This window comes from Eucyclogobius newberryi, unplaced genomic scaffold, assembly GCF_026437365.1.
Source record: "Eucyclogobius newberryi isolate DKJ021-1_F unplaced genomic scaffold, fEucNew1.0.hap1 SCAF_3, whole genome shotgun sequence".
NCBI lineage: Eukaryota > Metazoa > Chordata > Actinopteri > Gobiiformes > Gobiidae > Eucyclogobius > Eucyclogobius newberryi.
Window position 1 is genome coordinate 18,379,669 of NW_027315945.1, and position 26,490 is coordinate 18,406,158.

The 26,490-nt window shown below is 40.3% G+C and overlaps 1 protein-coding gene across 4 annotated transcripts in view; it reads right to left on the reverse strand.

Annotated features, from left to right (window-relative positions):
* The window catches only part of LOC140374668 (intermembrane lipid transfer protein VPS13B-like), a 285,793-nt gene that overhangs the window by 1,859 nt on the left and 257,444 nt on the right, over positions 1-26,490 (reverse strand). For all 4 annotated transcript variants that reach the window (XM_072461641.1, XM_072461642.1, XM_072461644.1 and 1 more), the window contains exons 51-67: positions 24,130-24,300; positions 20,576-20,783; positions 18,788-18,976; positions 17,951-18,097; positions 16,294-16,568; positions 15,424-15,551; positions 15,136-15,332; positions 13,542-13,660; positions 12,221-12,671; positions 11,011-11,157; positions 10,194-10,422; positions 7,865-8,041; positions 7,195-7,365; positions 6,268-6,444; positions 4,441-4,543; positions 281-449; positions 112-192 (exon numbers count right to left, since the gene is read on the reverse strand). In XM_072461641.1, the coding sequence (XP_072317742.1) occupies positions 112-192; positions 281-449; positions 4,441-4,543; positions 6,268-6,444; positions 7,195-7,365; positions 7,865-8,041; positions 10,194-10,422; positions 11,011-11,157; positions 12,221-12,671; positions 13,542-13,660; positions 15,136-15,332; positions 15,424-15,551; positions 16,294-16,568; positions 17,951-18,097; positions 18,788-18,976; positions 20,576-20,783; positions 24,130-24,300 (3,139 nt within the window). The remainder of the gene's footprint in view (positions 1-111; positions 193-280; positions 450-4,440; positions 4,544-6,267; positions 6,445-7,194; positions 7,366-7,864; positions 8,042-10,193; positions 10,423-11,010; positions 11,158-12,220; positions 12,672-13,541; positions 13,661-15,135; positions 15,333-15,423; positions 15,552-16,293; positions 16,569-17,950; positions 18,098-18,787; positions 18,977-20,575; positions 20,784-24,129; positions 24,301-26,490) is intronic.

Consider the following 26,490-nt stretch of genomic DNA (forward strand, 5'->3'; position numbering starts at 1 on the left):
AAATAAAAGGCTTGTCATTTGAGAGCATCTTGCTTGTGTTATGGGAAAAGGTAACTCCAAACCAAACGTGTCCGGCTCATATCTGTTCGGTGTCGCGTGTCAGGGTCATACCTCGGGGTCATTGGTCACTGTCTGCAGCTGTAAGGTGAGAGTCAGTTCACCCTTTCGCCCTGGGACCTGCTCACACTCCACCTATAGGGCGCACACAGGGGGGGGGGGGGGCAGAGGTTAGCGTTAGCCGCGCCTTGTGTCGTCTCGTTTCGGGAGAGTCAGCGGTTACCTCGGTGATGGGAAAGGCCTGTTGCTGTGTGTCCTCGCTCAGACTGACCACAAACAGGACGTCGGAGGTGAGGAGCAGACAGCCCGTGTGCTCCTGCCCCGAGCCGCTCACGATGGTCACCTCCAGGGCCATGTGCACCTCCGGGCGGCCCAGGGACTGCAGCATTTTCCTGAACACAGACATCAACCAAGTCAATGGGCTTTATGGCATACATGACATTGTATATTTATTATGTAAAAATTTCAAATGTTTTCATTTTACAGTCAAACACTACAGAATAAAACTTTAATTTATTGTCTCAGAAGGAGGTAATGTTTGTAGATTTTGCATGTATTTTTGTCTAGTAGCAAGATGTGTAAAAAGTATGTGTATAATATTGAATATTTTATATTTAAAATCTAAACTACAACAGATCGATAAAGAATAATTAATTGATTCCTAGATTAAAATGTCTTGACAATGGGGAGCCTGGTCCAAAGTCTTTTTATACTTTTGTTTTCGATTTCAAACTACGTAAAGCAGCCACTTTGGGAATCTATAACATTTTCTCCTATCCACAAAGTGTTGAAGAAAGTTTTCCTTGTGGTTTAAGTCTGAAAAGTCTCTTGTGTGCTCTGAGTGACAGCCGACAACCACTTAAGACTGTTTTTGTTCTTGGCTCATGAATGGCCGCCTCACTTCCTCTGCTGTAATGTTTTTACTTCTCTCAGTAAGTAAATCTATATTTAAAAGAGCTGGAGCCTGTGCATGAATTACCTGCTTCATTTACATGCGCACAGTGTCATTTCAAACGTGGTAACTTTAAACGGGACACGTTCTCCTTGGGTTTGGACCACACAGCTACACTCTTGTGCACAAGTGGCTACATGTGTTGACCTACATCCTGTCATTTGGATATGTATATGCTTGGAGTGGTTTCTATTATGTTCCACAGACAATGTTTGGGTTGTGCTGCAATCTGTAAAGTTAATGTTAAGAAAGACAAAAAAGTTTCCTGCCTGGATTACTTTTGATATTGCAGACCAAGAACACATGACTAAAGCTACAGTTTGAGATCATCAGCTAATTTAGTAATAAAGTCATCGTTATCTGGACTTTACTAAAACATGTGCTGAGAGAAGAGGCTTTACGTCTCAGACAAAGAATTTCTTCAAAAAGGAATAAGGAAACAAAGATTTAGTACTAAAGATGTCCCCAACCGTCATTTTAGCTACATCTGGGTCAAATGTATTAAAACATGTTATATTTGTGGGCATTTTGTGTTGAACTAACCATTCAATTGAAAAATAGCAAAATAATATTTTTTAACATGTATTTGTCTTGATTTTTTGACTGCATGTGTCTATTCTCTTGTCCTTGAACTGTGAATTGCAACACAGGAATTTTCCTCTTCTGGGACCAATACAGAGTTCTCTTATATTATCTTTTCCAGGCCTGCTACAATCACACTGACTGAACAGCAGGCAAATAAAAATGTCAACGATGCAATTAAGGAAGCTTTGGATCTGTCATGTGAAATCAGGCTCTAAACATTGGTGGTGATGAAGAGTAGGAGATGTTGGCTCAGGCTGCGGTGGAGACGGGATGAAGGACAATTGTAGCTTATTAATGCTTAAACAGGAAATAAAGTGCCATCGCACAGAGCAGAGATTGGTTGAGTGACAAAGGTAGTTGGCTGTGATTAGCCAGGTCACGACTGTCACCATGTGTTTCAGAGTGATGAAAACCTAGCCCCGTTATAAAGAGGCTATCAACATATCAAAACCAAATATTATATATTTTTAATGGTCCTCAAAATATCCCCTGTAAATAGAACGTTAAACCACATGAATGCATCAGAATAATGGGCTTTAAAGAGAACATACTATACTACTACAAGTGGATCATCGCTTTACATTTTCTTCATTGTAAATTGTAATATTGATCGACTTCCTGTTCAGAACTGCAGAACTTCATAGAGACCATTCAGTGTAAAGAGCAGATTTTCCTTTACATGTTTATATTTTTTCAAAAGTGCATACGTGACATTTTAGAACCAACATGTATCACTGAGACTTCATTTGTCAAATAATCACATTGAAATTGAGAGATGTGGGCGGGGATAGTTGCAGGACAATACTCAAACACGCATGAATCAATCAAGATACAACTCTTAAGTGCACAGGCGACTTAAAGCTCATTAAAGTCGATTTGACAGAATATGTCCTCTTCAGTCTTTGATTGCACAATCAAACTGTTCTAAACTATACGGATATTCTTCCTCAATGACGGACACAGAGGCGGCCGCACGTGTTACATCCTGTAATTTAGACATGTATATGCTTGGAGTGGTTCCTATTATGTTGAATGGGGAGGCGGAGACAGTTTGTTTACACTGGCGGCAGGTGTGTGAAGTGCACATGTGCGAGTGTGAGAGGCGTTTGGGACGCCGCGCCTCTGCTCAGTGTTAACCTTTCCAGCGGCGGCGCTACCTGTAGTAGTAAAAATAATTGATGGATGCTTGATGGAAACCAGTTTGACTTGAACGCACCGCGAATAAAGCCACTGGGGAGCATTATCTCAGCATACATACATTTCTATCCCTTTTTTCCTTTTCTTACATTAGCACACACTAACCTCTGCCGCGATGACAGCTAAAGAGGGAATGTCCGAAAGAAAAATGGACAAAGAAATTTGTGCATATTTATCACACGTTTTGACAGACTACTATTAGCGGTAAATGTTTTATAGTTGTGGAAACCAAATACGATGGTGGAAAATTAATTGATAACCTCTTGGAGACACTGTGTGTAAATGTGGATACATTTATAAAAAGCGTCCCTGGGAGAGCGTGCATCCAGATCCTTGGAAAGAGTCGGGCTGCATTTTCGACTTATGTTTTATGAGGTTGTCAATAGTACACGGTAGTTTCCAAGGTAAAGAAGATGGACAAAAATAACATATACTTAGACTATTTTCATCAATGTTTACTCGTTCTTTTGACATGGCTCACAGGGGAAGGATCTACGTTAAACTGACTGTAACCTTTATATACATATTGTTACATTATTATTATTATTGGTACAAGACTTGTTCACTGCTGTTCAATATAGTTTTTTATAAGCAACTCAAATGAAAACAGATCAGGCGTGATGGGTTTTTAAAAGAAAACAACAACTAAACTAAAACTAAATGAGTCTTGTGTCTACTAAACTGAACAAAAAGCCGACTCTATTAGTATTAGTAGTGTTAAGCGTATGCATCAGTTTACATGTTTGTAATGACTGTTCCATTGCCTAACATGTATCGTACCTCCTCATGAGTCAAGGCTCTACATCTGTGGGCATAAAGTGGACCAAAAGGCCTTCTTCCTTCTGCGTTTGACCCATTTGTCAGCTGCTATTCCGTAATACAGTAAATTACGACAGTATTTGTCGAAGTATGCAGAATGTAACCTCTGTTTGCCACAACCTTTTCAAAAACGTTTCCAGCTCGTAGAAAAGGAAAGGTGTTTTTCCTCATCCTCCATCTCTGGACAAACTCATATTTAAACAACAAGAACAAGCTCTCGCTGGCGGCTTTGGCACGGCGCTTATAAAAACCTTTTAACATGGCTTTTTAAGAAGCAGAGAGGGCAGCCTGGCTACCATCTGTGGACCAGGGTCAAGCTACACTCCAGATTGTTCTGTTTTTTTTTCATGGCGAATAATGATCCCTCCAAGGCTCTCTTAAACAAGACAGCAGAAATGATGAGTGGAGGACGCATGAGAAAGACCAGCAGATCCTGGAGAAGGCCCAAGTAAAGCAGAGGGGGAAACACATGCATCACTTCTACAGGATTCTACTTCAAGCTCGAGGGCCATGGTGCTCAGAGCAAGTCGGGCATTTATTTGGTAAAAGAGATAGAGAGTAAAACAAGGGGTAATCTAAGTATTTGTACTGTATTGTGTATAGTTTAATGCCATAGGGATCTTCTTTGTGAGGGTCTTTCTGGTGGGAAATTGAATAGTGGTGCCAGGGGGAAGATCAAAAATGTTTTTATTTCGAGTCAGGTGTAATTATTACTTGAAATCACTCTAAAATAAACTCTCTTAGTGTGCAATAATACTTGGTGTTATGACAGAAACAGTTTTCCAGACTTCAGATGATCGAATATCTTACAGTGACTTCTGAGTTCTTACCAGACATATTTGAGGTGGCTGTTGGGGGCCTGGGCTGACTTCTCCTCCAGGGGAAGGTACAGCTGCTTGGGGAGCAGCCACAGTCCTGCTCCATGAAGGATCCCTGTGAAAATATAATGATGAGGAAAAGTTCATTTAGGAAAACCTGATTTAACCAGTGACTTGTGTTCATAAACCATGTGCTCATTTTGACTTGTTTCCTCCAAAAAGCAGCAGCAGTGAGGCGGTGAAGTCATGGCCATAAAGAACATACAAACTTAAAACATGACGTAAGTGCTGAGGTGCTCCAGTGTTTTGAGAGAGGCGTGATGTGTAAATAATGTACTTTAAATACAAGAGTACAACAAGGGCAGTCAATCAGTAAAACCTATATTTGTACAAAAACAGAAGGGAATACATTACTATGTTTGACCTTTATTTAGTATCTCTTTTTCAGGGAAGTCCTGGCCCCAGAGGAGGAGCCTATTGTACATGTTTTTAGTGGTAGAGGAAACCTACACAGGCACAAGAAGAACATGAAAACTCCACACTGAAAGGCCCCACGCCGCCCGGAAATCAAACCCAGGACCTTCTTGCTGTGAGGCCAGAGCACTCCTCCACTGTGCCGCTCTCTCAGCAAAATATATATAATAGATTGTACAGTAACTTGGTACAGTGCTTTGTCTCATTACACAGTAGATTGGCTTGAAAAATATTGTATTTTGTTTAGTCATTTTGTAAACAAGCTGCCAGTTATTGATAATTTGGGTCAGAAATTCATGAAAAAAGGGAGGTAAATTTAAAGGCGGTATGGACGATTTTTCGGCGATTTGAGAACGCAGGCGGAAGTGCGCATGCGCACTCCCCCGTGCGGACCGATACAACACACACGTGCGTTTGTTTATTAGCACGACGGATCGCATCGCATCTCTTTTCTCTCGTAGATTTCTGTCCACTTCTGCGTCAGCTCGAACTGTCTTTCTCGTCTTCATTTTGCCCCGTACACTGAGGATTATGATAGATCAATGCGCTTGGGCACGCGGAAACGTGGGGACGAACCGCACGTGGCTGCAGGTGAGCGATAGGTGCGTTTTATGATTGATACGTGGCAGGACAAATGATTTATCCACGCCACGAGGAAATATGATAAAAAAATTGTTGAAAAAATCGTCCATACCACCTTTAAGGCAATTTCTGGAGGCAATTTAAGTGTTAAGTTGTAAAATATATTCATAAAAAAACTAAATGTATAAGACAACAAACAAAAAACATCCATAACCATAACAAACCAGCTCAGAACAAATGTTAGTGCAGCTCTGATAGTTTCCCAGCCTCCCACATTACAATAAAACTAACTGTACGGCAGTTTTGTTATTATTGTTCATGTAAAAGTAAGTCTGGGGGCTTCTGGCAGCTCTGCAGTTCACAGCATTAAAAACAAAGAAATGAAAGGTGATACTGTGGAGATTGCCCGTGCACTGACAGATTTATGAGTCCACTCACTGCAGCTCCTACGTATTGTGTTGATTCTAATGTTGTGGCCTCAGGCTCAGTTGTATAGAACTTAATGAGGTCTTGTAGTTTCATAAATCTTAGACCTTCATAGATTTTAAATTGTGCATGACCAAAAATCATTGTAGTAGGCGCTTGCATTATAAAACAAACGTCATTTGGACTGACTTCATCCCGTAAAATTAATCTGTAATTTTTCTGTAAATTAATCTAAGCTGATATCTCAACGGGATAATTTATGAACTTGTTAAACATGCTTTTAAACATTCTTTCATTTGTTTGGTCACTGCAGCGATGAAGTGAAAATAGTGGTAGAATGAGGTGTCCCGGACTAACCGTATCCAGTCTGGGACACTAGCTCGGCCGCTCCTCCGATGGGTTTGGTGAGAACGCCCACAATGCCTTTCCCCACTCCGGAGATGACCCCTTTGGCTGTGCTTCCAGTCGAACTCTGCAGCTCCCAGTTCCTCTGGAAGTTCTGCATGGGCTGGTCCACGATGCCGGCTATGGCTCCTGCACAAACCATGGACATACGTACACATTATTCAATTATTTTACAGTGCATTAATCAACAGGCTCAAAAAAAAAGGTACTTGCAATATTATAAAGGTCGAAACAACCCGCCACAAAATGAAATCCTACTTGAAACACAATGTAGGGAAACAGATGCATTTCAAAACAATAGATGAATACTGAGAATAGCTGTTCAGGCCACAATGTTGAATATTTAACACAGGACCATCTGACTATTGTGCGTCAGACGGAGCCTCTCGGGCCTGTATCTGCTGTAACTGAGCGTGAGCAGCTGCGTAGTGTCACTGTCAGTGTCTCTGTGACTGCAGTTTTACGGCCTGAGTGTTTATAGAGTCCCTGCTGAGCCGTCGCCACCGCTCTCTCTCTGAGCGCAGTGGGCGACTGTCTGAGTGTTGCCTGTTTATGCAGATCACATGACCTTGTGTTCACTAGTAAAGAGCTTCAATATACTTACGATGTATATGTTGCTTTACTATTTGGAAGACTACAGAGCTTCATTTGCTCGCTTACTCGAAGGATTTGATGTATTGGACCTGGCAAACTATGTTTAGTAGCCTGATTATTCAAGGCTGATTACAAAGCCTGAATTGCTGCAAAATTATGACTACTACTACTATATAGAAGCATATTATCAAAACATTGTATTTATCCACAGAAAAGGCTTGGGTGGCTACTGATTTTTCCACCCAAATATGAGCAAATCTGTCTGTATTCATCTCGGGCACAGACCTAACAGGCTGATCCCCAAACGTGACAGTCCCTGTCTGAGCCCGTCTCCCAGGTTCTCGGGCAGCTGCCTCCTCCACTCCTCCTGCCGTGTGTAGTGCTCTTCATCCAGGGACAGGCGATCCATGTTGCGGGCCAGGCTGGTTGCCAGGTTGGTGATGGAGGTCAGCGTGCCTAGACATATCAAGTGACACGCTTAAATTCAAGCTCAAACCAGTGCTTCAAGTTACAGATTTACCAGGAACGAAGCATAGGATTCTGTTCAAATCACTACTGCCAAATACTGAGAGTGGACTGTTGAGCAAATAAACGCTAATCAATTTTGATGGTGGATTTACAGGTTTCACAGTGAACAATGACATTGTTCCTTAGGGCTTTTCACTTCTGGGGTTGTCACATCAAATTACATACTGCGATTCGCTTCTAGCTTTGCGTATCAAACTTTCACTAATAGGTTCTTATGAAAAACATCTTCTAAAGCCTTCTCTAAATCCAGACATGTGGAGCCTCCATGATTGGTTGTAAAGTTATTGTAATTCAGCATTTTTATATAAAACATAAAGGTGATCAGTAAAGCCTTTCATCCACTTATATGATAGTAATAAACAAAACAATGGTATATCTGAGAGTCAATCCCCATCTCTTTGTTCACAAACACAAGTAGAATGCAAACCTTTGGAGATGTGTTTGACAAAGGAGGTGGTGCCCCGGGACACTCCACTGACAAAGGCTCCGGGGCCACGCGTCAGGCCCTCGTACGGCAGCCTGAAGAAGTCTGACACACCATTACCAATGCTCCGGACCAGACTGGCAGGACTGCCCAGGATGTCCAGGGACCCCACCACCCAACCTGCAACACAGAGATCGCCCCATTAAGGACAAATATAGGCTCAAACTGGGAAACATTTGTGCCTGATTTAGATTTAGAAAGTTCGTAGATAATAAGCATATACTTTTACTGGTTTAGTCCTGGTTAACTCAAAGTGTCCTGGTTCAGTCATCGTGTTGAATATTGACCAGGTTTTGACTTAGTTTAGTTTTGTACACCTTAACTACTCCAACATGTTTTATTCTCTTGACATAAAAGCCAGTCCAACACACCTGCTCCTCTCAGAAACATTCCACATTTAGTACGAGCCCCGTGGGTCCAATCACACCCAATGCCTTTACTCTGCCAACTGCAGTTAATGTTGGGAGGCAACCGCAATAAAAACATTCACAGAACAACACGCATAGCTATTTAAATCATCAATAATCTTCAGCTAATTCTATTTATTCGTTTTTCTAATGACACAACACATCTGAAAAAGGGCTTGGGTTAACTCACTTTTGCTTATGAAATCAACTGTGTGGAAATGAGTCTCTCACCTCCCCTCTCGCTCGCCCATGCTAGAGTCCCCCCTTTAGAGATACTATGGCTCATTGGTATTTATGTTCTGACAATTGCATCACAAAAATCAAATGGCCATTTTTCAAGACGCCAAGGTTTGATTCTGCTCCAATCTGCGTCAATTTGCCCTTGAGTGATGGGCTCCTGATGGTAGGAAAAGGGGGTCCGGTGGGGCCTAAGCGGTTGATCTGGCTTTGCATGGTCTTCCAGTTGTGGTTTTGGTAAAGCATTAGGCCATGACAGGAGCCGCTGTTTACAGGGCTGACTCATGCTTTTAAAAGCTTTGTTCATGTACACTGCAGATATGACTCTGTGAATCCTTTGCGAATGTACGCTCCTACACCAAAGAGCAAGTATTTGGTAAAAGGAAAAATAATATGATTTCACAGTCTATGATTTAGATTTGGTATAAAACATTTATCAAAACCGTTATGATTATAAGCCTTCTCAATAAGCTAAATTCAAATGTTAGGATTTTATGTGGTTCATAAAGTCGCAAACTTCACATTTAGATATGGGACCGTTTTGTTCCACTGGATCTGATAAAAATGGAGGTTAAGTTTGAAGTCAACAGCTGCCTATAGGTCCCAGTCAAACAACGGTTTAGTCCACTTTTTAATCAATTGTTTTACTTACTTATTAACCTTAGCCTAAGAAGCTCAAGACCTCATTTTAAAGGTATTTCTTTTTTTTTTGACAGGACAGTGTAGCGTGACATGAGGATGAGAGAGGGAAGGACGTTCGGCAAAAAGTTGTAGCTGGAATTGAACTCTCGATGCTGCGACCGGCTCTATACGGACGCTGGTATATGTGCTATCCACTCAGCCACACGACGGGTCATCACATGTATTTTCCAACTGTACTTCATACCTTTAAATGTAATCCTAAAAATCCCAAAGCTAATCATTCCCAGCATGCATAGCGTCCAGCAGCCCCCGACTCTGTGATGGCTCAGGAGAGGAGAGTGACGTGTTGAAATACGAGCAGGTTTTGCTGCTCTAACGAGAGGCAGCAGGAGACGTGTCCGGCCAGAACGGTGATTTTTGATGTGGGGATGACTGTGCTAAATCAGAACATGTGTGGGGGCTTCAGGAGACAGGACAAGAGTGCGGAGGGGAGCGGGATACAGAATGTGTAAAGAGTGAGTCACTGGTTAAGGCTGGTGATAAAAACAAACAATGCTGAAATCTCAATCTCCTCGAGGCCTCCTGTGAGTGCGCCGTCCTGGAGATGAACCGTTTTAAAGCACTTTCAGTCAGTATAGGGTCAAAAAGTTTAAATAGACTCACCAAAAAGATTAGCATCAGTTACATAAGGAAATGGGGAAAATTTCACTTTAGAGATTCTGTATTTAGCTTGTAAAAAAATACAGGCATATATTATTAGATCAGTACATCTATTGTGACAGTTATGAGCCCAAATGTAAGCTGTAGACATTTTTTCTATGAAGACAAGACATAATATTTTGAATCCATGATAAAAAAAAACAAATGAGATACTAAGAGTGTGGGACAAGAGCACCACAGATTGAGCTGAAATTCTGTTGTCAAAACAGGAAAGACAGTTTTTTTTTTTTACAGTTTTCTGTATACAAGACTTTCCCTGGACCCACCTGCTCTGAAGAGTGCCCCCGCGGCGTAGTGCATGGCCAGAGCGTGCACCAGCTGTCGGGCTGTGGTGAAGAGCGGGCCCCTCTCAAACAGAGAGAAGGACAGAGGCGTGTGGTCTGATGCAATGTAGAGCTTGAGCGAGGCGTGAATACTGACCAGGAGGTTCACCGGCTCAATGGCCAGTCTCTGTAACCGCACTGGGTGAACCAGCGCCTGCACTGACTGAAGAACCTGTGGAAAACATGAATACTTACTGAATGATTTACGTACTTGTATGTATACCATATTACTAGCTAGTAGAAAACTGACATCATCATAATCAAAGTACATAAAAGACCACTTTTCTTAGATATGATTTACCTTCACTGCTTAGTTTTGTTCACATTCAAATATTATAGAAAAGCGTTTACTGTCTTATAACAATGATATACCTTTTCTATTCCAGTTCTGCACAGCCTAACGAGCTAAGAAATTCATGAACTTTACCGTGGCAAAATATTTCTTCATGAAAATGAGGCCCCATTTTCTTTTGAAAAACTACATCGTCATTACTGTGCAAAAATACATGTATGGACATATTGACTGGCCTTAATTCAAATAAGAGTCAAATCAAAACATAGACCTTATTTTGTCTACTTTTTCAAAGTATTTCTCTATTTACCACGAGGTACCAGGCAATCTGTAACCAATTGGTTGCCCACACTGCGGCATTGTGCGGTCGTCTGGTATGTCTGGCCTGAACTGAATGTGCAGCTGCAGTAATGATGCCGTAACTACCTCATCAGGACCCAAATTAGAGCATGATCTCACGATGTGCACCTGTTCTGGGACTCCGGGCGCAGGTCCAAGCCTCTCCGTGTTACTCCTCTCTGCTGCTGCCGGGATGTACGTGTGGAACAAAGTCTTGATGTAGTAAACAAAGGTGTCTTCGAGGTAGACTCTGGCCGGCTGCAGATGGAAAATGACCTGAGGACATGCAGAGTGGTGCGATTAGCATTTTATATTCAAGGTTTAGGTAATGCCTTTTTAAGATCTTTAAAGCAGGGGAGCAAAGAAAACTGGTGTGTTTAAACAAATGGAAAAACATTAAAGAGGACTTCTGTAGATTATCTGGACTCACTTCACTCTCAAATGTAAAATTCCATGGCTGCTATTTTTGAGGTGAACAGGTGCTCAAAAGGTGTGTGTATATATATATATATATATATATATATATATACATATATGTATGTATACTAAGGTTGTGTTCAAAATATTGATACGGCGATATATCGTCACTGAATCGGTATCGAAAAATAAAATATATATATATTTCTTTTAAAGATTTGTGGCCCGTAGGCTTTAAACGAGGTGGAATAGTACTTTTAATATGCTGTTTGTGCTGCGCTCCTCTCAGCCGAGGTGAGAAGGAGCTGTGGACCTGATCAGGAGCTGATCTGTGCAGAAGATGGTACTGCATGTTCAGACCAGGCCAATTGTTTGGCAAGAAACATGCAATACTTTACGAGAATGTGTTATATGTGTTTCTATTTGGATCAGTTGGTTGGAGATATATGACGTTATTAGAGCAGAATGGATTTATAAATAAGTGCTTTGTGGATAAACATGACATTTACTAAATTTTCTTATCACAGTAAAAAAAAAAAAAAACTATTTTTTTAGACCCTTTTTTAAAAAATGTATCGGGATGCGTATCGTAATGAGGGAATTGTATCGGAATATACAAATATCAGGATACGTATCGTATTGTGGCCCGTGTATCGGGATATGTATCGTATCGCGAGGGTCTTGGCGATACCCAGCCCTAATGTATACATATACTGTATGTTTATGTATATGTATATATATTCTAACTCTAACCAAGCAAAATAGCTTTGGTTTGATAGCAAGGTATGTCAATGTAAATATAATATAATTGTGAACTTAATTATGTAACCTTTAGTTAAATGAGTAACAATTGCAACATACTATTCAATTTATTATTATGTATTCAATGTTTTTACAGCTGCATTGCCCTCAAACACTGTACCTCCTCTATTGTGCATCTGTCTGCAGCCAGATTGACTTGGAGAGTCAAAAAACAAGAGCGTTTGAACTCCTCCAGTGCCTCTGGACTGTCGAAGGGGTCATTGTCGCCGCTCCAGAGGACCACACTCTCCGCTGCCCCCCGCTGGTCCTGACACAGCAGCACAGGGAAGTGGAAACTGGCCCGGTTGTATAACTGGTTGTCTACTTGCAGACTGGAGCAGTAGACTTGGACCGTCGAGCCATCAGTTATTAGGGAGGTGACAGATGTGGTGTCAGCATTAGTGTCATCTTGTGCCCCCATTGGCAACAGGACCGGGGCAGGGGACAAACTCAGGAGCAGTTTGGTGAGAGTCAGTCGGAGCAGCTCCACTGAACCAGACGGGTTTGTGATGTCATCATTTAGGACCACACTAGCTTCACTCAGGAGCACTCTGAAGGACAGCTTCAAACTCCTGAGAAAAAAGACAACAACTTTGGTCTATTGAGTCCAAAAAATAAAAAAAATATTTACAAATTCTCAAGGTGTTCACATTAACCACATTTTATGTCCTGTACAAAATGCGAGTTGGAACCCTGCAGCTTAGCTTCACAACTATGTCAAGTTATCATTTTTTTCGAACAGTTCTTAAATTAGGTTTCCCTCAAATTCACAATGAAGCGTTTAGTTAATAAGCTTTGTGTTAATGTATTATTATAAAGTTCTAAATCCTTACCCTTGCAATGTTTTTCAATATGTAAAATAAGAACTCTATATTTTTTACTTTTAAATGTTTACTAATGCTCAAGGGTTACCAGACATTTTTATAGCTTATTAAACTAATTTGTAATGCTGTCAACAAACAAGTATTTTTACATGCTGAGAGGGAGATTGTGGATTGTGTCTACTTAGGTGCAGTTTATTCACCTGTTTGCCGTTAGCTGAAGTAATTTCTAATAGACTCTAAAGATTACTATGTGATGTAATTTGTTTACATTCAGCTAATATGTGATTATTTTAATTCCCTATTCTGCCAAATGACAAAGTAGCATGTTGATGTCATGGAATAAAGTTGTAAGACTGATCTACTGTATTACTAATTTAATTTATGACAGCACCGGCGCTTTTATTGCCCTCCTGTGGCGAAGATTATGTGTGTTTCTTCAATGTTTGGAGTTTAGTAACAACTGCTGCATGTAAAAAATAATCATAAAGCAATTTGGGCACGACACATAAAAAGACACATGCGCAGATAGCTGCAGGTTAGGCATACCACGCGTTTTATTGGCAAAATATGTCAGAAGCATAACAGGCAGTAAAAGAGCAGCTAGTGTATGAGTGGTACCTGCTGTGTGGGTAGATTACAGGGTCCATGCTGCCCTCTGGTGCCAAAGACAAGACCAGGGTCCCTCTCTCATAAGACACATCGATGTAGAGGCAGCCAAAACCCGCCAGGAACACCACCTGCAACAAAAACACATAAGGTGAGATCAGAAATAATGAGGGAGCTTTGTGGAGCAGAAGAAAAAGCTGAGGGCAATTAAGGACAACATACACAGATCAGCCAAAACTCAGAGTTGAGTAGGTCTTGGCACTAGGACAAACAAAGCAAATGAAGTTTCCACAACCTAGAATCAGGTTGGCAATTGACGCATTGATAATAAAATAACATCCAAATAACATCCTTATTTGTGACAGACTAAACATGTCCTCTTGTGTTCACTGGTGTAAAAAAAAGCATAGGCAATGTATAAAAGTGCCTCAGGCTGCAACATAGTTTGAGATGAAAAAAAAAAATCTAACTGTGAATTTACAGTAATTGCTGTAAGATTATAAGTTTTAAAATTAGTATTCAAATCAGAGTGCAGTTTAAACATGTTCAAGAGCAGTAATACTTGAGAACACAAAAATAAATATATTTTTACATGTTCGATTGCGATTAATAGTGTTGGCCTAATGTTTTATATCCATGGGTTTTAGAGAGATAAAAAATTGGCAAAGTAACAATAAAAAAAAAAAAAAAACATTTTCATTTTGATCAGTGAAAAACAAACAGGAAGCAGAAACCAAGGAATTAAGTTTAATCCTCTTTGACCATAAACGTAATATTTTCTCAGTTTTAAATCTCATGAACATATCCTCGTGTCAGACTATAACCTGCCGCTCTCAGGTTTAGAAACAAACTCCTTATGTGGAGCGAAAGGGAGCTGATCTGTGCTGCACGCTTCACTGCAGTCACAACAAGTCTGACCTTTGACCTTTCACCTAACCAACTGAGGTCACAGACAGACCTCGCAGAAACCAGAGCTACACAGCCTGGCCTTTGCTTTAACCTGCAGCAGGATAGACAAAACAGTAAACATTAGCCACGCCGCTCGCTAACATGAAGATAATTCAACACCACTGCGGAACAGAGAAACATGGCTGCCCACAGAGGGAGGTAAAAAGCATGGAACATCAAGTTTAACAAACAATTATATGCAACTCTTAATGATTGTGGGAAAATAAGGAAGGGATTTGTTCCGGTTCACGCAGGATGCCAAACCTTAATCGCTGATATTCATTTCAGCAAGATTTACACTCTGCGGCACTATATAAATCTATCAAAAGCATTGTATTAGACGTTTCACAAATATGTTTTACCATTGATGTGAAACTAAAACATTGACCTCTTTGACACAACTTGCATAACTCTTTTTGTATTATTGCTTAAAAAGAATTTTAAAACATCTATTTCTTTGTACACCATAACAGCAAAACTATTTTAAAAAGACAACAATTGCATAGAAAACAAACATTTGCATATTTCGCGTGAAAAAGTTAAAATCTTTGTTTTCAAATAAAAACAATTATAAAGACTGTTTAATGACTTAAGAACAAAGAAAGAGTGTGTAAATTGTTCTGACTCTGATATTGTCCCACGTCTGTCTCTTCATTACCTGAGTGCCCGGGCAGTTGATGTCGATGGGTTCGGTCCACTCTGGTGTGCAGTGATCTGAGGTAGTCTTTAGCTGCAAAGTGGGCAGTGCATCTTTCTGTCTGCACTCAGGGAAACTGGAGAAGTGGTGGTACAGCTCATGGTGCTGGGAGCTACTGGCCGGCAAAGGAAGGCAGTACAGCTCAGCCCGGGGAGTCTCTAAACATAAAAAATAATAATAACATTTTAGTTGAAATCAGCATTAGAAATGACTTCATAATTCTGTCCAAGCGTGGCATGTTTTTTTTACCTTTACAAAACTCTTTTAGCAGCAGTGGGATGGGGCATTTGTTATGGATGATCATACGTGGACAAGGGTCTTCATTTAGTATCATGTATGTCACCCCAAGGTGCTCCTGATACGTCAGCACCAGAGCTCTGCAACACAAAATGTAAAATGTAAACAAAGCCATAAATATAGACCAGAGACAAGAAACATCCCAGCCCAATAAATCCACATAAGGATCCCGCAACACACAAAATCACCACACTGACCAAATCTCTCAGAGGTACAACTGACTCCGGGTTATTTAATTTGTGTACAGCTTTTGTACACAGCTCAAATAAAAAAATGGAAAAAGGGGTATTTTTTTTTCTTATTAAAAAAGTATATCTATTTATTTGAGCAAGTCACAAATACCAAAACATTTAATACATTTAATAAATAAAAAATACGTTGTTTGAACTCAAAGGAAAGGGCATATAACAAAGTCATGCCAAAACAGTTCTGGTGTGTTTTTCTAGTTAGCAACTCAACAAGTTTTCCCATGTCATATCTATGTTTTACATTTTATTGATTGTGCTACAAATACTGCACATGATAATGATCATCACCCACTCTCTGTTTGTAAAAGTACCAAAGTCTGAAGAAGTGTGCATAAATGGAGACACAAGATAAGTCGAGAGCAGCTAAGCTCGATCCAGCGCTCTGGACCAGTATTGAGTCTGACAGTGGAAAGACTGAGGGCATTTCTCTGTGTGCTTCAGCGGCAGACTTTAACAAGCTGTGACCGCTTACAGTGCCTCGTCTCCTTACTTCTCATGCCAGCTAAGAGTTCGGCAACCTGCTCTAAATCGACTGTTCCCGCCAGAATAACCACACATGTTCCACTGCACCCACCTGCTGCTTGGGCCACCCCAAGAGTCCACTTCCTTGGGCACGGACACACTGAGGCGGGGCAGGTCTGGGCGCACAGGGGCAGGCAGGCTCCACTGTGAGGAAGCAGGCTGTGGGAGGAGACTGAAGAGCATGTGTTTGAGCGGCAGAGGGAACTCCACACTGCCCTGAGCACCGGTGTGGAGAAGGTCCCAGCAGGGCACTGAGCAGGGCCTTCCCCCTGACAGTTGCTCACAGGGAGGCAGGGTGAGCACGCTGCTCTCTGGAATCTGACAGGCCTGGGACGAGAAGACATGGTGACAATTAAACACTTTTTGAGATCAAAACATGTTTTGTTTGAGGTCATATGTGTGCTTGTGTTGAGTTGTGGCTCTGTCTGTCCGTCCTTTTACGTTTGGACTGAAAATATATTATATTTATATAATATTTATTTGCTTGTTTTTTGTTTGATATTTCACTGCAGTGCTGTGTCTTTTATGCCTTTGTATTGTATCATAAGACATGTTTTTTGTTGCGCTGTCTAAGTTTTCTTGTTGTAATTAAAGAAAGACAATGGGAACTGACAAAATGTGTATGTCTAGGATTAAGATAATTTGTTAGCTGTATTGTGCAGCCTTATAGGTTAAATAAGGTAAAGGGAGACATGGCACAACAAAAAGCCAGACATTTAAGGGAGAGTCCAAGAGCAACGTGACAGAGAGGAGTTGACAGAACAAAAAGATTCCAGTGATTCTCTACAAAAGATACATGGAAAACCACATTATTATTGTCCTCATTCTTTCTACCACTAAGCTTAGTGCTAAATTGGTAGCAGAGAAGTCCTGTTGCGCTGGTTTAGCATCCAGTGAGCAGGGATTAGCCACTAAGCATGATGAATAGGGCAAATATAAAGGCATTCCTTCCCTTGTTTGTGGTCTATGTTATTGTTAAGACCAATGCCTGTTATTTAGAGCTTCTTTTTAAGGTTTTTCAGTCAATTAGCGGCAACTGGCAGGCCCCTAGTAACCATTTCTAAGGGGATCTGAGAGAAATGAAATCACTGTATTGTTGCTCTCTTTGGGGACAGGCAGTAGATGAAAGCGAGAAGAAAAACCTGTATCCAATTCTGGGTGTTTGTCTAATGTCCCTATGAAGTGCAATTGCCACATGGTTAGAGCGAAAGGGGGAGCACCGTGATCTTATGGAAAATGGCTTGCTACATTCTTTGCAGCGAGTTAGACTTCCATTGGGAGTCAAAAGACAAAATGCAGGCCTTTATAAATACATGGAAACATAGACAAAGCCCTGGACTTATGGTTAGCGAGGTAGCACAGCGGTATTTAACAAGAGACATTGGAATCTTTGGTGTTTGGGAGAATTGGTGCGAACAGATAAGCCAAAGGGAATAAAATACTGGCCTTGTCAAGGAGGAAAACTTGCATGTTTGAACTGTGCATGGTGCCAACTCAAACAGTGGTTTTACATCTTTAAATAAATGGAGTAACATTTAGAAAAATAACAGTTCCTGACAACTCTGCCATCAATTCATTAGTCAAAGAAGACATACATGATCGCTTGCAAAACTTCCCTTTGAAACTTATTGCATTTTGCTCTCGCGGGAGGCAGAAATGAAGATGATTTACTACAGTTAGAGAAGAGGGAGAGTGTTTTTGAGAGTTACCTGGTCATCGCTTCCCAGAGAGTGCTTTGTCAGCAGAGGTCTGTATTGTATGGTGTGAGAAGTGTTGTTGACCAAAACCGTCCTGTCCTCAATTTGAAGGATTTGGATGCCGTGTCTCACGACTGAAGACACACAAAACTGGCAGAGCTTGAAGAAAAGGGACAAAATGAAACAAATGAATGATCGGCCTCGTTACAGGGAAAGATTTAAAGAAGTGTATAAATTTGTCCCTTAATTGGCTACACATGTTGGAAACAAACAATGTAAATGCTATTGTCCCAAAACTTCACTTTTAAAGGGATTACATGAAGTTTTGGCATTAACAAATATCAAAACATTGTTGCAATTATTAACAACAGATGGCGCTGACGTGCAAGAAACATGTCTCCAAACAAAAAGATTAGGCTAAAAAAAATGACATATGGATTTACATTTTTTTTACAGGGATCACTTTGCTTTACAAAATGATGGCCCATCCTCAAAGACCATAACATAAAAAAACATATATAGTAATAGCCAGGGATATAGGTATTTAAATCTAACTGATTGCCTGCTCTCACAGACCCTTTAGCACAGCATTAGTGTTCACATGCATGACTTTTTGGTCTTGCACACAGCTTGAGAACAGCTTTTTCAGACAGCAAAGCAAGGAGTGAGTGGACCACCAGTGCGCAGCCAAGACATTGCTCTTTATCCGGGTTTGGATAAATGTTTTATAATAAAATGCAGAGAGTGCGATATCCAAGCGTTAATGAAGCGCTCTATGAAGACTTTTAAACTCAATAAATTGTAGAACTTTAGAAGCCCTTGTCATAGCTCTGAATGTTGTTCCTGTACCTTCTGCTTGCCAGGGAAAGCTCCGAGTGTGATGTCTGCCTCCACAAAGCCCTCCTCGTCCAGTGTGACCATCTCCGAGATCAGACCCTCTTTCCACCGGGGAGAAGTTACATCATGCACCAGTTTGAGAGCTGTGGATTTGTGCACAGTGTTGGTATGGGCCCAATAGATGCCAATCTGAAAGGCCTCCTGGACACAAAGGAACCACAAAGTCATTAGTATACAAGGGAAAACAATGTAAGGCATAAGAGGGAGCAGCCTAGTCTGGTGTGTTAGTAAAAGTATAGAGATAAGATTTTGATAAATAAAAAGGATATTTCCACCTTAAATGGATTTGGGCCAATTGTGGTTAATTTGGTTTAGATATTTAATCCAAGCCAAATTAAACAACAAGTGGCCTAAAACCTTTTTAATCACACAAACATTATCTATTACAGGTGTTTTTGACAGTGGTAGATCATTTTAGTGAATGAAGTGCTTATGCTGATTTTAAAATGGATTCAGCATTCTTGGTAAAGGTAGGGACTGATTGAACTGACCAATATTGCTGTAACATTCATCTGTAGTTGTCCTGACCGCAGTGGATACATAACATTTGAAATAGTCCTGGCGAATGTCAGGTATTGGCCATGTTAAAAGAACATAGCTTAGGTGCCCTGCAAATGCTTCACTGACAATTGCATGGCGTTTCTGTTCGGTGCAGCGAGGTTTGCCAGTCCTGCCCCATAAACCCATCAGATGTGAGTCCTCTCTTGATGTGCCATGATAAATAACAGGCACTATGGAAACAATGCTTTATTTGTTTCTACTTTACAATCGACACTGCTTGTTATGCGGTATGCTTTGTGCTGGACCGTATCTGCACTTGTTCTTTGATACGTTGCCTCTTTCACTTTAGTAAAAGAAAAAATAAATGTGTGCTATGTTCCCAAAACTAGGAGGGAAAAAAAACACATCTGGAGACCTCTTCTTCTGATCTCAAAAGCGAACAAGAAGACATGCCTGCGATATTCAGTGACTGAGTTTGGCTGCAGATGAAGACCAAGACTGCTGATCTGGAGAATGAGCTAAGACTTTGTGCTTATTAGACGACAATGAAAATGGCAAAGTGGATTTAGATTAATGCTCGCATCACATCAAAAGGTTTCCTTGCCCTGATTGAAACAAAATATATATTTTAAGTGCAAACGCAATTAGCGCACAGGAAGAATGAGAATAAATGAGCGTGACTTTTATGGTCACTGGTTTAGCAAAGAATGTAAGCAATAATATAACAATGTTGAAGAATTACATGGGCAGTTTGGCAAATGACGACAGTAAAAATAGCAACAAGTTAACCGATGTTTCAGTTGGCGTGTTGATGTACTGTCAGAGGAAGATCATGTCAGGTTTCATAATTCTGAACTAATGTTTTGTCTATAAGCCAGACGGTCATTCAGGATCATTACCCAAGAAGAAAGAAAAGTCAAATAATTCCAATTGCATCAATAGGTTTTACTTTATTAGTTATCACAATATGTGATTGTGCAGCTTTTAAAAAATCATATTCCAAATCTATTTGATCTAATGCCTGTATTCAAGCAGTGTCTTTAAACTGAAGATAAGATCCAATACTTAAGACTTAGACATTTATCTTCTGTAATGAAATGTGAAGGCTCTTACAATTCTGCAATTGAGCCCAGGACCTTGTGAGGACAATTGTTCTTCACCTCTTCACGGAGGTTCACGGAGATAGATTTCACACTATCTCGCAATGCATTGTAGTGTATCTGTATGAGAAGATTATACCTTAAAGTTGGGAGGCACTATGACCTTCCCGGCTGGTATCTGCAGCACGATGGTCTCCCCCTCAAACAGCCACAGGTCCCACTGGGAGTGATTGGCCAGTAGAGCCCAGGGCAGCAGCTCCACAAGCAAAGTGTTCAGACCAGGCTTCCAGCAGGACAGCTTCACCTGCATGGGACTGTCCCACTGAGCCAGGGGCTCCGACACAGGCCTGGGGGACATGAGCGACACAAGCAATCAGTGACATTTACTATGTAGCACGTTTACAACAGACAAAAACTAAACTTAAGCTATGCAATAAAGAAGACTTTACATGCATTGCATACAAATGATATGTACTTTGTACTGCTCATCAACCAATGTCAATATAGTAAGATACTGCACATATCAGGACCTCAATAGTCAGCAAGCCTTCATAGGATCGTGTCAGGTTTGTGGAAAGACAATGTTTGCAAACAGCTTATGCAACTTGAAGCAGTTGACAGGCAGAGAGCAACAGACACACACTGCACCATTTTCCCAGTAACTCCCTGACACAGCATTCATTTCACGGTAATCGCGTGTTTGTGAACCCTAAACAGGACTCAGAGCCAAACAAACACAGCCCTCAGACCAACTGTGCACTTCAAACACTTCAGATGTAGGCCAGGTTGTAACTTCAGGGCTTCAACCACCGCTCGACCATCTCACAACTAAGACTTCTTCTTTAGTAATGCCCACTGCCCCTGATCAGGGACGATTTGGGGCTTGGTTTCAATGGAGAAATACTTTATTTAAGCTACAGAGACATGCTTTATATTGTTGGAAGCCTTAATGTGGGAAAAGATTCATTAGTAATTTACCAATAAATAAAATGGACTTGGTCTGAATATATACATAATTTACAGTTGGTCAGAAAAGTGCAAAAAAATGAGTGGTGCAATAAATGGTTATTGGTTTTAATAATTGTACTATGTTACGTCATATTTAACCTACAGATGCAAAGACTATACAGGCAAATTGGCAGCATCAAAGGAGGTCAAACAAGAATGATGTTAATGCCACTGGCTAGAACTGATGAAGGAACATGGACCACAGCCATTATTTAATAGCAGCAGTAATGATTGAAGTCAAGATTTTGGCAACTTAACTGATCCATGATAACTTGCTATACATTTATAACAAACAATGCTTTTTTACTCTAAAATGGGACCAAAATAATCAGTGGTAATTGTTGCTCTTTACAATGTATTTTGTTTGTGTAGTTAGTCAAATTGGGCTTTGACATTAAGACTGCGGGTAGCAGAGAGAGAGCTCATAAATCACATCACACAGCTCACAAAACGGTAATTGAAAGAAATGGGGCTTCTGTCAGAACTGCCAACTCTGAGGCCGAGGGCAAAATAGGTGTGAATTTGGAGTTTTCACACACTTAAGAGTTTACTCTGAGTCCAACCACTACAAGCTGTTTGTGTAATGATCCTAAAAGTGCCATTAAAATCCTACAGAAAAAGAAAAATAACAGTTACCACTTTCAACTTCCTCTGCCCCTTCAGTCACAATATTTACTCACTCCCCATAAGGTTTGACACAAGTTGCAGTGCGAAAAGTATCTGAAAGAATTGCATCAGCTGTTTTGGACATTAGCAAAATACAACTTTAACAATGTTTTTTCGTTTGAGTCCAAGTTTGGAGTGTGTTTAGGTATTGAAATCACTGCAATTATTCCACCAATAACTTTCTCACCATTGGGTTACAAAGTTAGCAGTTTGAGTGTTTTTTGGCCACGTAATGCACACAAATCCTCAAGCAATTGTAAAGTACTTAAGCTCGGTTAAGAAACTTCTAAACTTATTTGTCTAAATTAAAACATTACGACATGGGAAATGAATGAACTTGTTTTAATCAAATATTTTGCACACTTGGTCCCTTGTTATTTTTACATTACAGATAAATCATCCTATCATTCATCAAATTGTAAATCAGTTTACCACCACAGAAGGGATTAGCAATTTATAGTTATTGTTGTAGCTAGGAATAACCTTCAATGAACGGTTAACTACAGTTGATGTAAAAGATCTGAGTTAGAATGGTCCGTCAGCCATAATCAGTTAATAATTCTGTGTAAGTAAAAGAAGCCATTACTGTTAGTTTCTTCAATAAGAGACAAGAGTGGCTTGACTGTGCATTATATAAAAAGGTAAGTGACTTCTGTAGCCACTCTAAATGAACAGTGTTGTTCTAAAACAGCTGCATGTGATGCAGTGAGCAGAGAAACGCAGTCAGACACATGTCCAGCAGATCCACTCTGTCTGTGAGCCTGGGAGAGCGGCGGCACCAATGTCTTCAAGATGTCAGTTGGATTGGTGTGTGACAGGAGATGGCTCCCAGAGTGACATGTGCGGACGGCTTTTCATAGGAGCACTACGCAGAGCTGTAGAGATGTTTGCATAAACTTTCTCTGGTAAGATTGTCCCTGTGCATGGTAACAAACATATTTAAGACATATAAAATCCTTTAACACTTTTGGTTCCACACGACGACTGGTGTAAGAAACTCTTAATTTCACTTCGACCAGATACTTTTCCCAGCCCAACTCTCGGATATTGACTTAATGGAAATAATCACTTTTCTAATGATCAACTCTAAATATAATTATCAATGCTTGCACCATTTCTGCAAAGGGATGCAATATTTTCTTCCTTATTCTTCTGCATTTGCTTTTCCACCAAATAGTTCTTGTCAGGATGTGTTTGACATGACATCTATCTCCCTCTGTCTATTGGAACTTTGACTTTATATAGTCATGGTTTTGGATAGTTACAAATACTGTAGACAAAATTATTCAAACATGTAATCCCTGAAATGTATTGTATGATGTATTTGCCTGTTCAAAGATGTGCACACAACACAGAGTAAAAAGCAACCCGCCATAATCTGCTGCCAAGTTTTAACTGGATGCAAGGCCCTGAGAGTTGTGTGAGAAAGAGGACCGCGACAGTGACAGACTAAATCTCCGGTCTGTGGGGACTGCGGCGGTCGCCTGAAGCACGGCTCGGCATTGTCTGTGGAGTTAACCGTTTTATGATGAGAACAAAGGCTTTGCAAAGACAAGAAGCCTCTCTCATTAAAGGCCTATTGCACAACACTGTGAGAGACTGACGATGGAAGGCAAACGCAGAGGTATTTGTGTTGTGACATCTCAAAGCAAAGTCCCAAAGAACACCACAGAATATAAGCAGCGTTACATGAGCTGAATAAGTGGATGATTTTAGCTTGAAGTGCAAAAACACAAATTAACACCTACCTTTATGTGGTCATTTGGAAAAAAATGGTAAGATCATCTATGGCCTTTTGAGTTAAAGATATCGGTGGGCGTAATCAGCAATTATCATTTCATAATTGTGAGGCAGGAAAACAATCTTAATTCGACTAAATATCTTTAAAATAGAAAATACACCGCAATTATAAGATGTTCCCACCAGTATGTCAATGACAAAATGCTCAGTGTATATCCATGTAAAAAAATCATATTCTAAAGACCAAATGAGACCACACCCTTTTCACACCGCTATTACCTGTCACCGTCTTTGGAGACGTACGGCCATTCCAGCTCAGTGGATGTCTTTGCTCCATAGAAGTCCTTTAGGATGAGATCCAGGTTGGCTTGACTTCCTGTTTTGTTCATGATTTGTTTAATCAGGCTTGTGGAGATGGGCACTGCACAGTTGGATGCGTCCTCATCTTCCCTACAAAAAAAACAAAACATGACAACATTACAAACTTGACTAAAATAGATACTTGTGTTAATTATGCTGCCATACCAACCGCTGGTAGTACTTATCTCCTCTAATGAGTTTAGGCCCCGAATGCAGATGTACATTTTTTCAGAAGAAATTATGTTTACAATCTCTGCCAAAAGCAATTCATATTTTCTCTTATCTAGCACAGTAAAGGCCTTTTGACAGCAAGTCCTTATTCCCATTGTTCTTATATCATGACCAACGGCTAAACTTTTGATTGTACCCCCCCGAAATGTCTTCTCCAAATCAAATCATTTCGTTTCTGTGTTTTGTCTGAATTGCAGCAGAGCCTTGCAAACTCATAGATACTGAGGAGTATTACATTTTGCTGGTGAATCTTGTAGACCCAGACAGTGGTCAAAGATGGAAGGAAGACAATACAACAACATCTAAACAATAGTAATAGCCTCTTTGATTTCTTTGGCCCGTATCCTGCTCTACATGGCAGTCCATAGCAGGTGTGTATTAATAGATCTATTGTGCTATAAAAGGTAACACAAACTGATTAACTTTGGCTTGGGGTCAAAGTGTTGACAGTAAGTCCCAAGGAGGGAAAACGATTTTAAGCCTATTTTATTTCCATTGTGGTGACTAGTATAAACCAAGCAGGACATTGGTTAGGTCTGGTTGTGTCTCCGGTGCTGCTAAACCACAGTTATGCTCTGTACCTTGTTCATTAGGAGCCACAAGAATGCATAATTACAGGAGGGAAGATGAGTTGTTGACCATCGAATCCTCACAATTTGAGTTTTTGGGACTTATGTCTGCAGTACAAAAGTCTAAAGGTGCAGTTTTACAGTTGTGGCTTTTTCTGCTGTAAGGGATGAGGGATGGATTGAGTTCGAGGGGACATTCGAGTTTATGTGGTGAGTAGTGGTTTAGACAAGGGGGCGCATTGTAAACACTAGAAGTATTGTGGTCACCAACAGAAAGACTAGACACTTTAGAGTTTGCCTTTTGAGCTTATGAAAAGGATTTATCTACAAAAACATCAACTAAGAATATTCCCAGTCACTGTATGGCACATTGTGGTTTCTTTAGATCAGATGAAATGAAAACAAACTTTGTGACCAGATATCTAAACAGAGAAAAGTCATGCAAAAATGGGGAATGAGCTTATTCAGATCACTGCTAGCTGCTACCAATAATGTGATTTATCTTCAACGGATTACGCATAAGACAACAAAGATTACAATTGTAGTGATAACAAAAGACCCATGCAGCGTGTTTTTCCGTTGGTGCCACCCAGGCTGAAAATACCAATTGCCACTTCAAGGCTGTCAAACTGGTGACACTGCTATATAGACATCATAGTTATACTAAACAAGAGGTGAGCTTTGAACAGGACAACACTAAACACTGGTGGCTAATGGCTCTTTATGGTCAGACAGATGTAAAATAGAAGAGTCAAGAGAATATTGACTAAAGTTGTATCAGTGTTGGTATTTTGAGTCAAAATACATTTATTCTAATGCACTATGATGGGTACCTGGTAAAAACAACATCAAATCAATGTGTTAAGGGCTGTACAGTAGACTTTTTATGATTTAGTGGGAAGTTAGATAGAAGTGCCCTTAAATGCCCCATATTTTATGATGAGTGCTTTTCCTTGAGTGAGGCCTTAAATGAGGTAAGTGTCTATTAAGTGCATTGTGATACATAGCAAAGGAAACCATATTTTAAACCTCTTAAAAATGTAGTTTCAACAGAAAAATCCCGCAAGCTCATGTCAGGTCGTTTGCTTGGGTGTAAAATTAGGTGTTAGTCTTGATTTAAGGTCAAAGTAACAGATTCAACACTGGCGGCATTTTCAGAGCAGTCTGAACCTGCTCTGTTGCTACTGAAGGCTCGGTCTCTCCAGTTCTTTATTAGAGACTAAGTAAAGGAGCTTAATATGTGAGTATACAAGACTCATGAATGAAAGTGCGTGGCTAATTCTCAGAACAAAAGAGAGAGTTATGTGTCTCATACAAACATGGGTAAGAAAGGTCCCCTCTCATCTAAAAAAATGCCATTACGTAGTAAACTTAACTGTAGAGGGATTTTTTTTTTTATTGCAATGACCATATCTAATGTTTTCTATTACTGACTAAAGTCCCTTGTGCATGTGCAAAGGAATCATTCAGTACTTTAAAT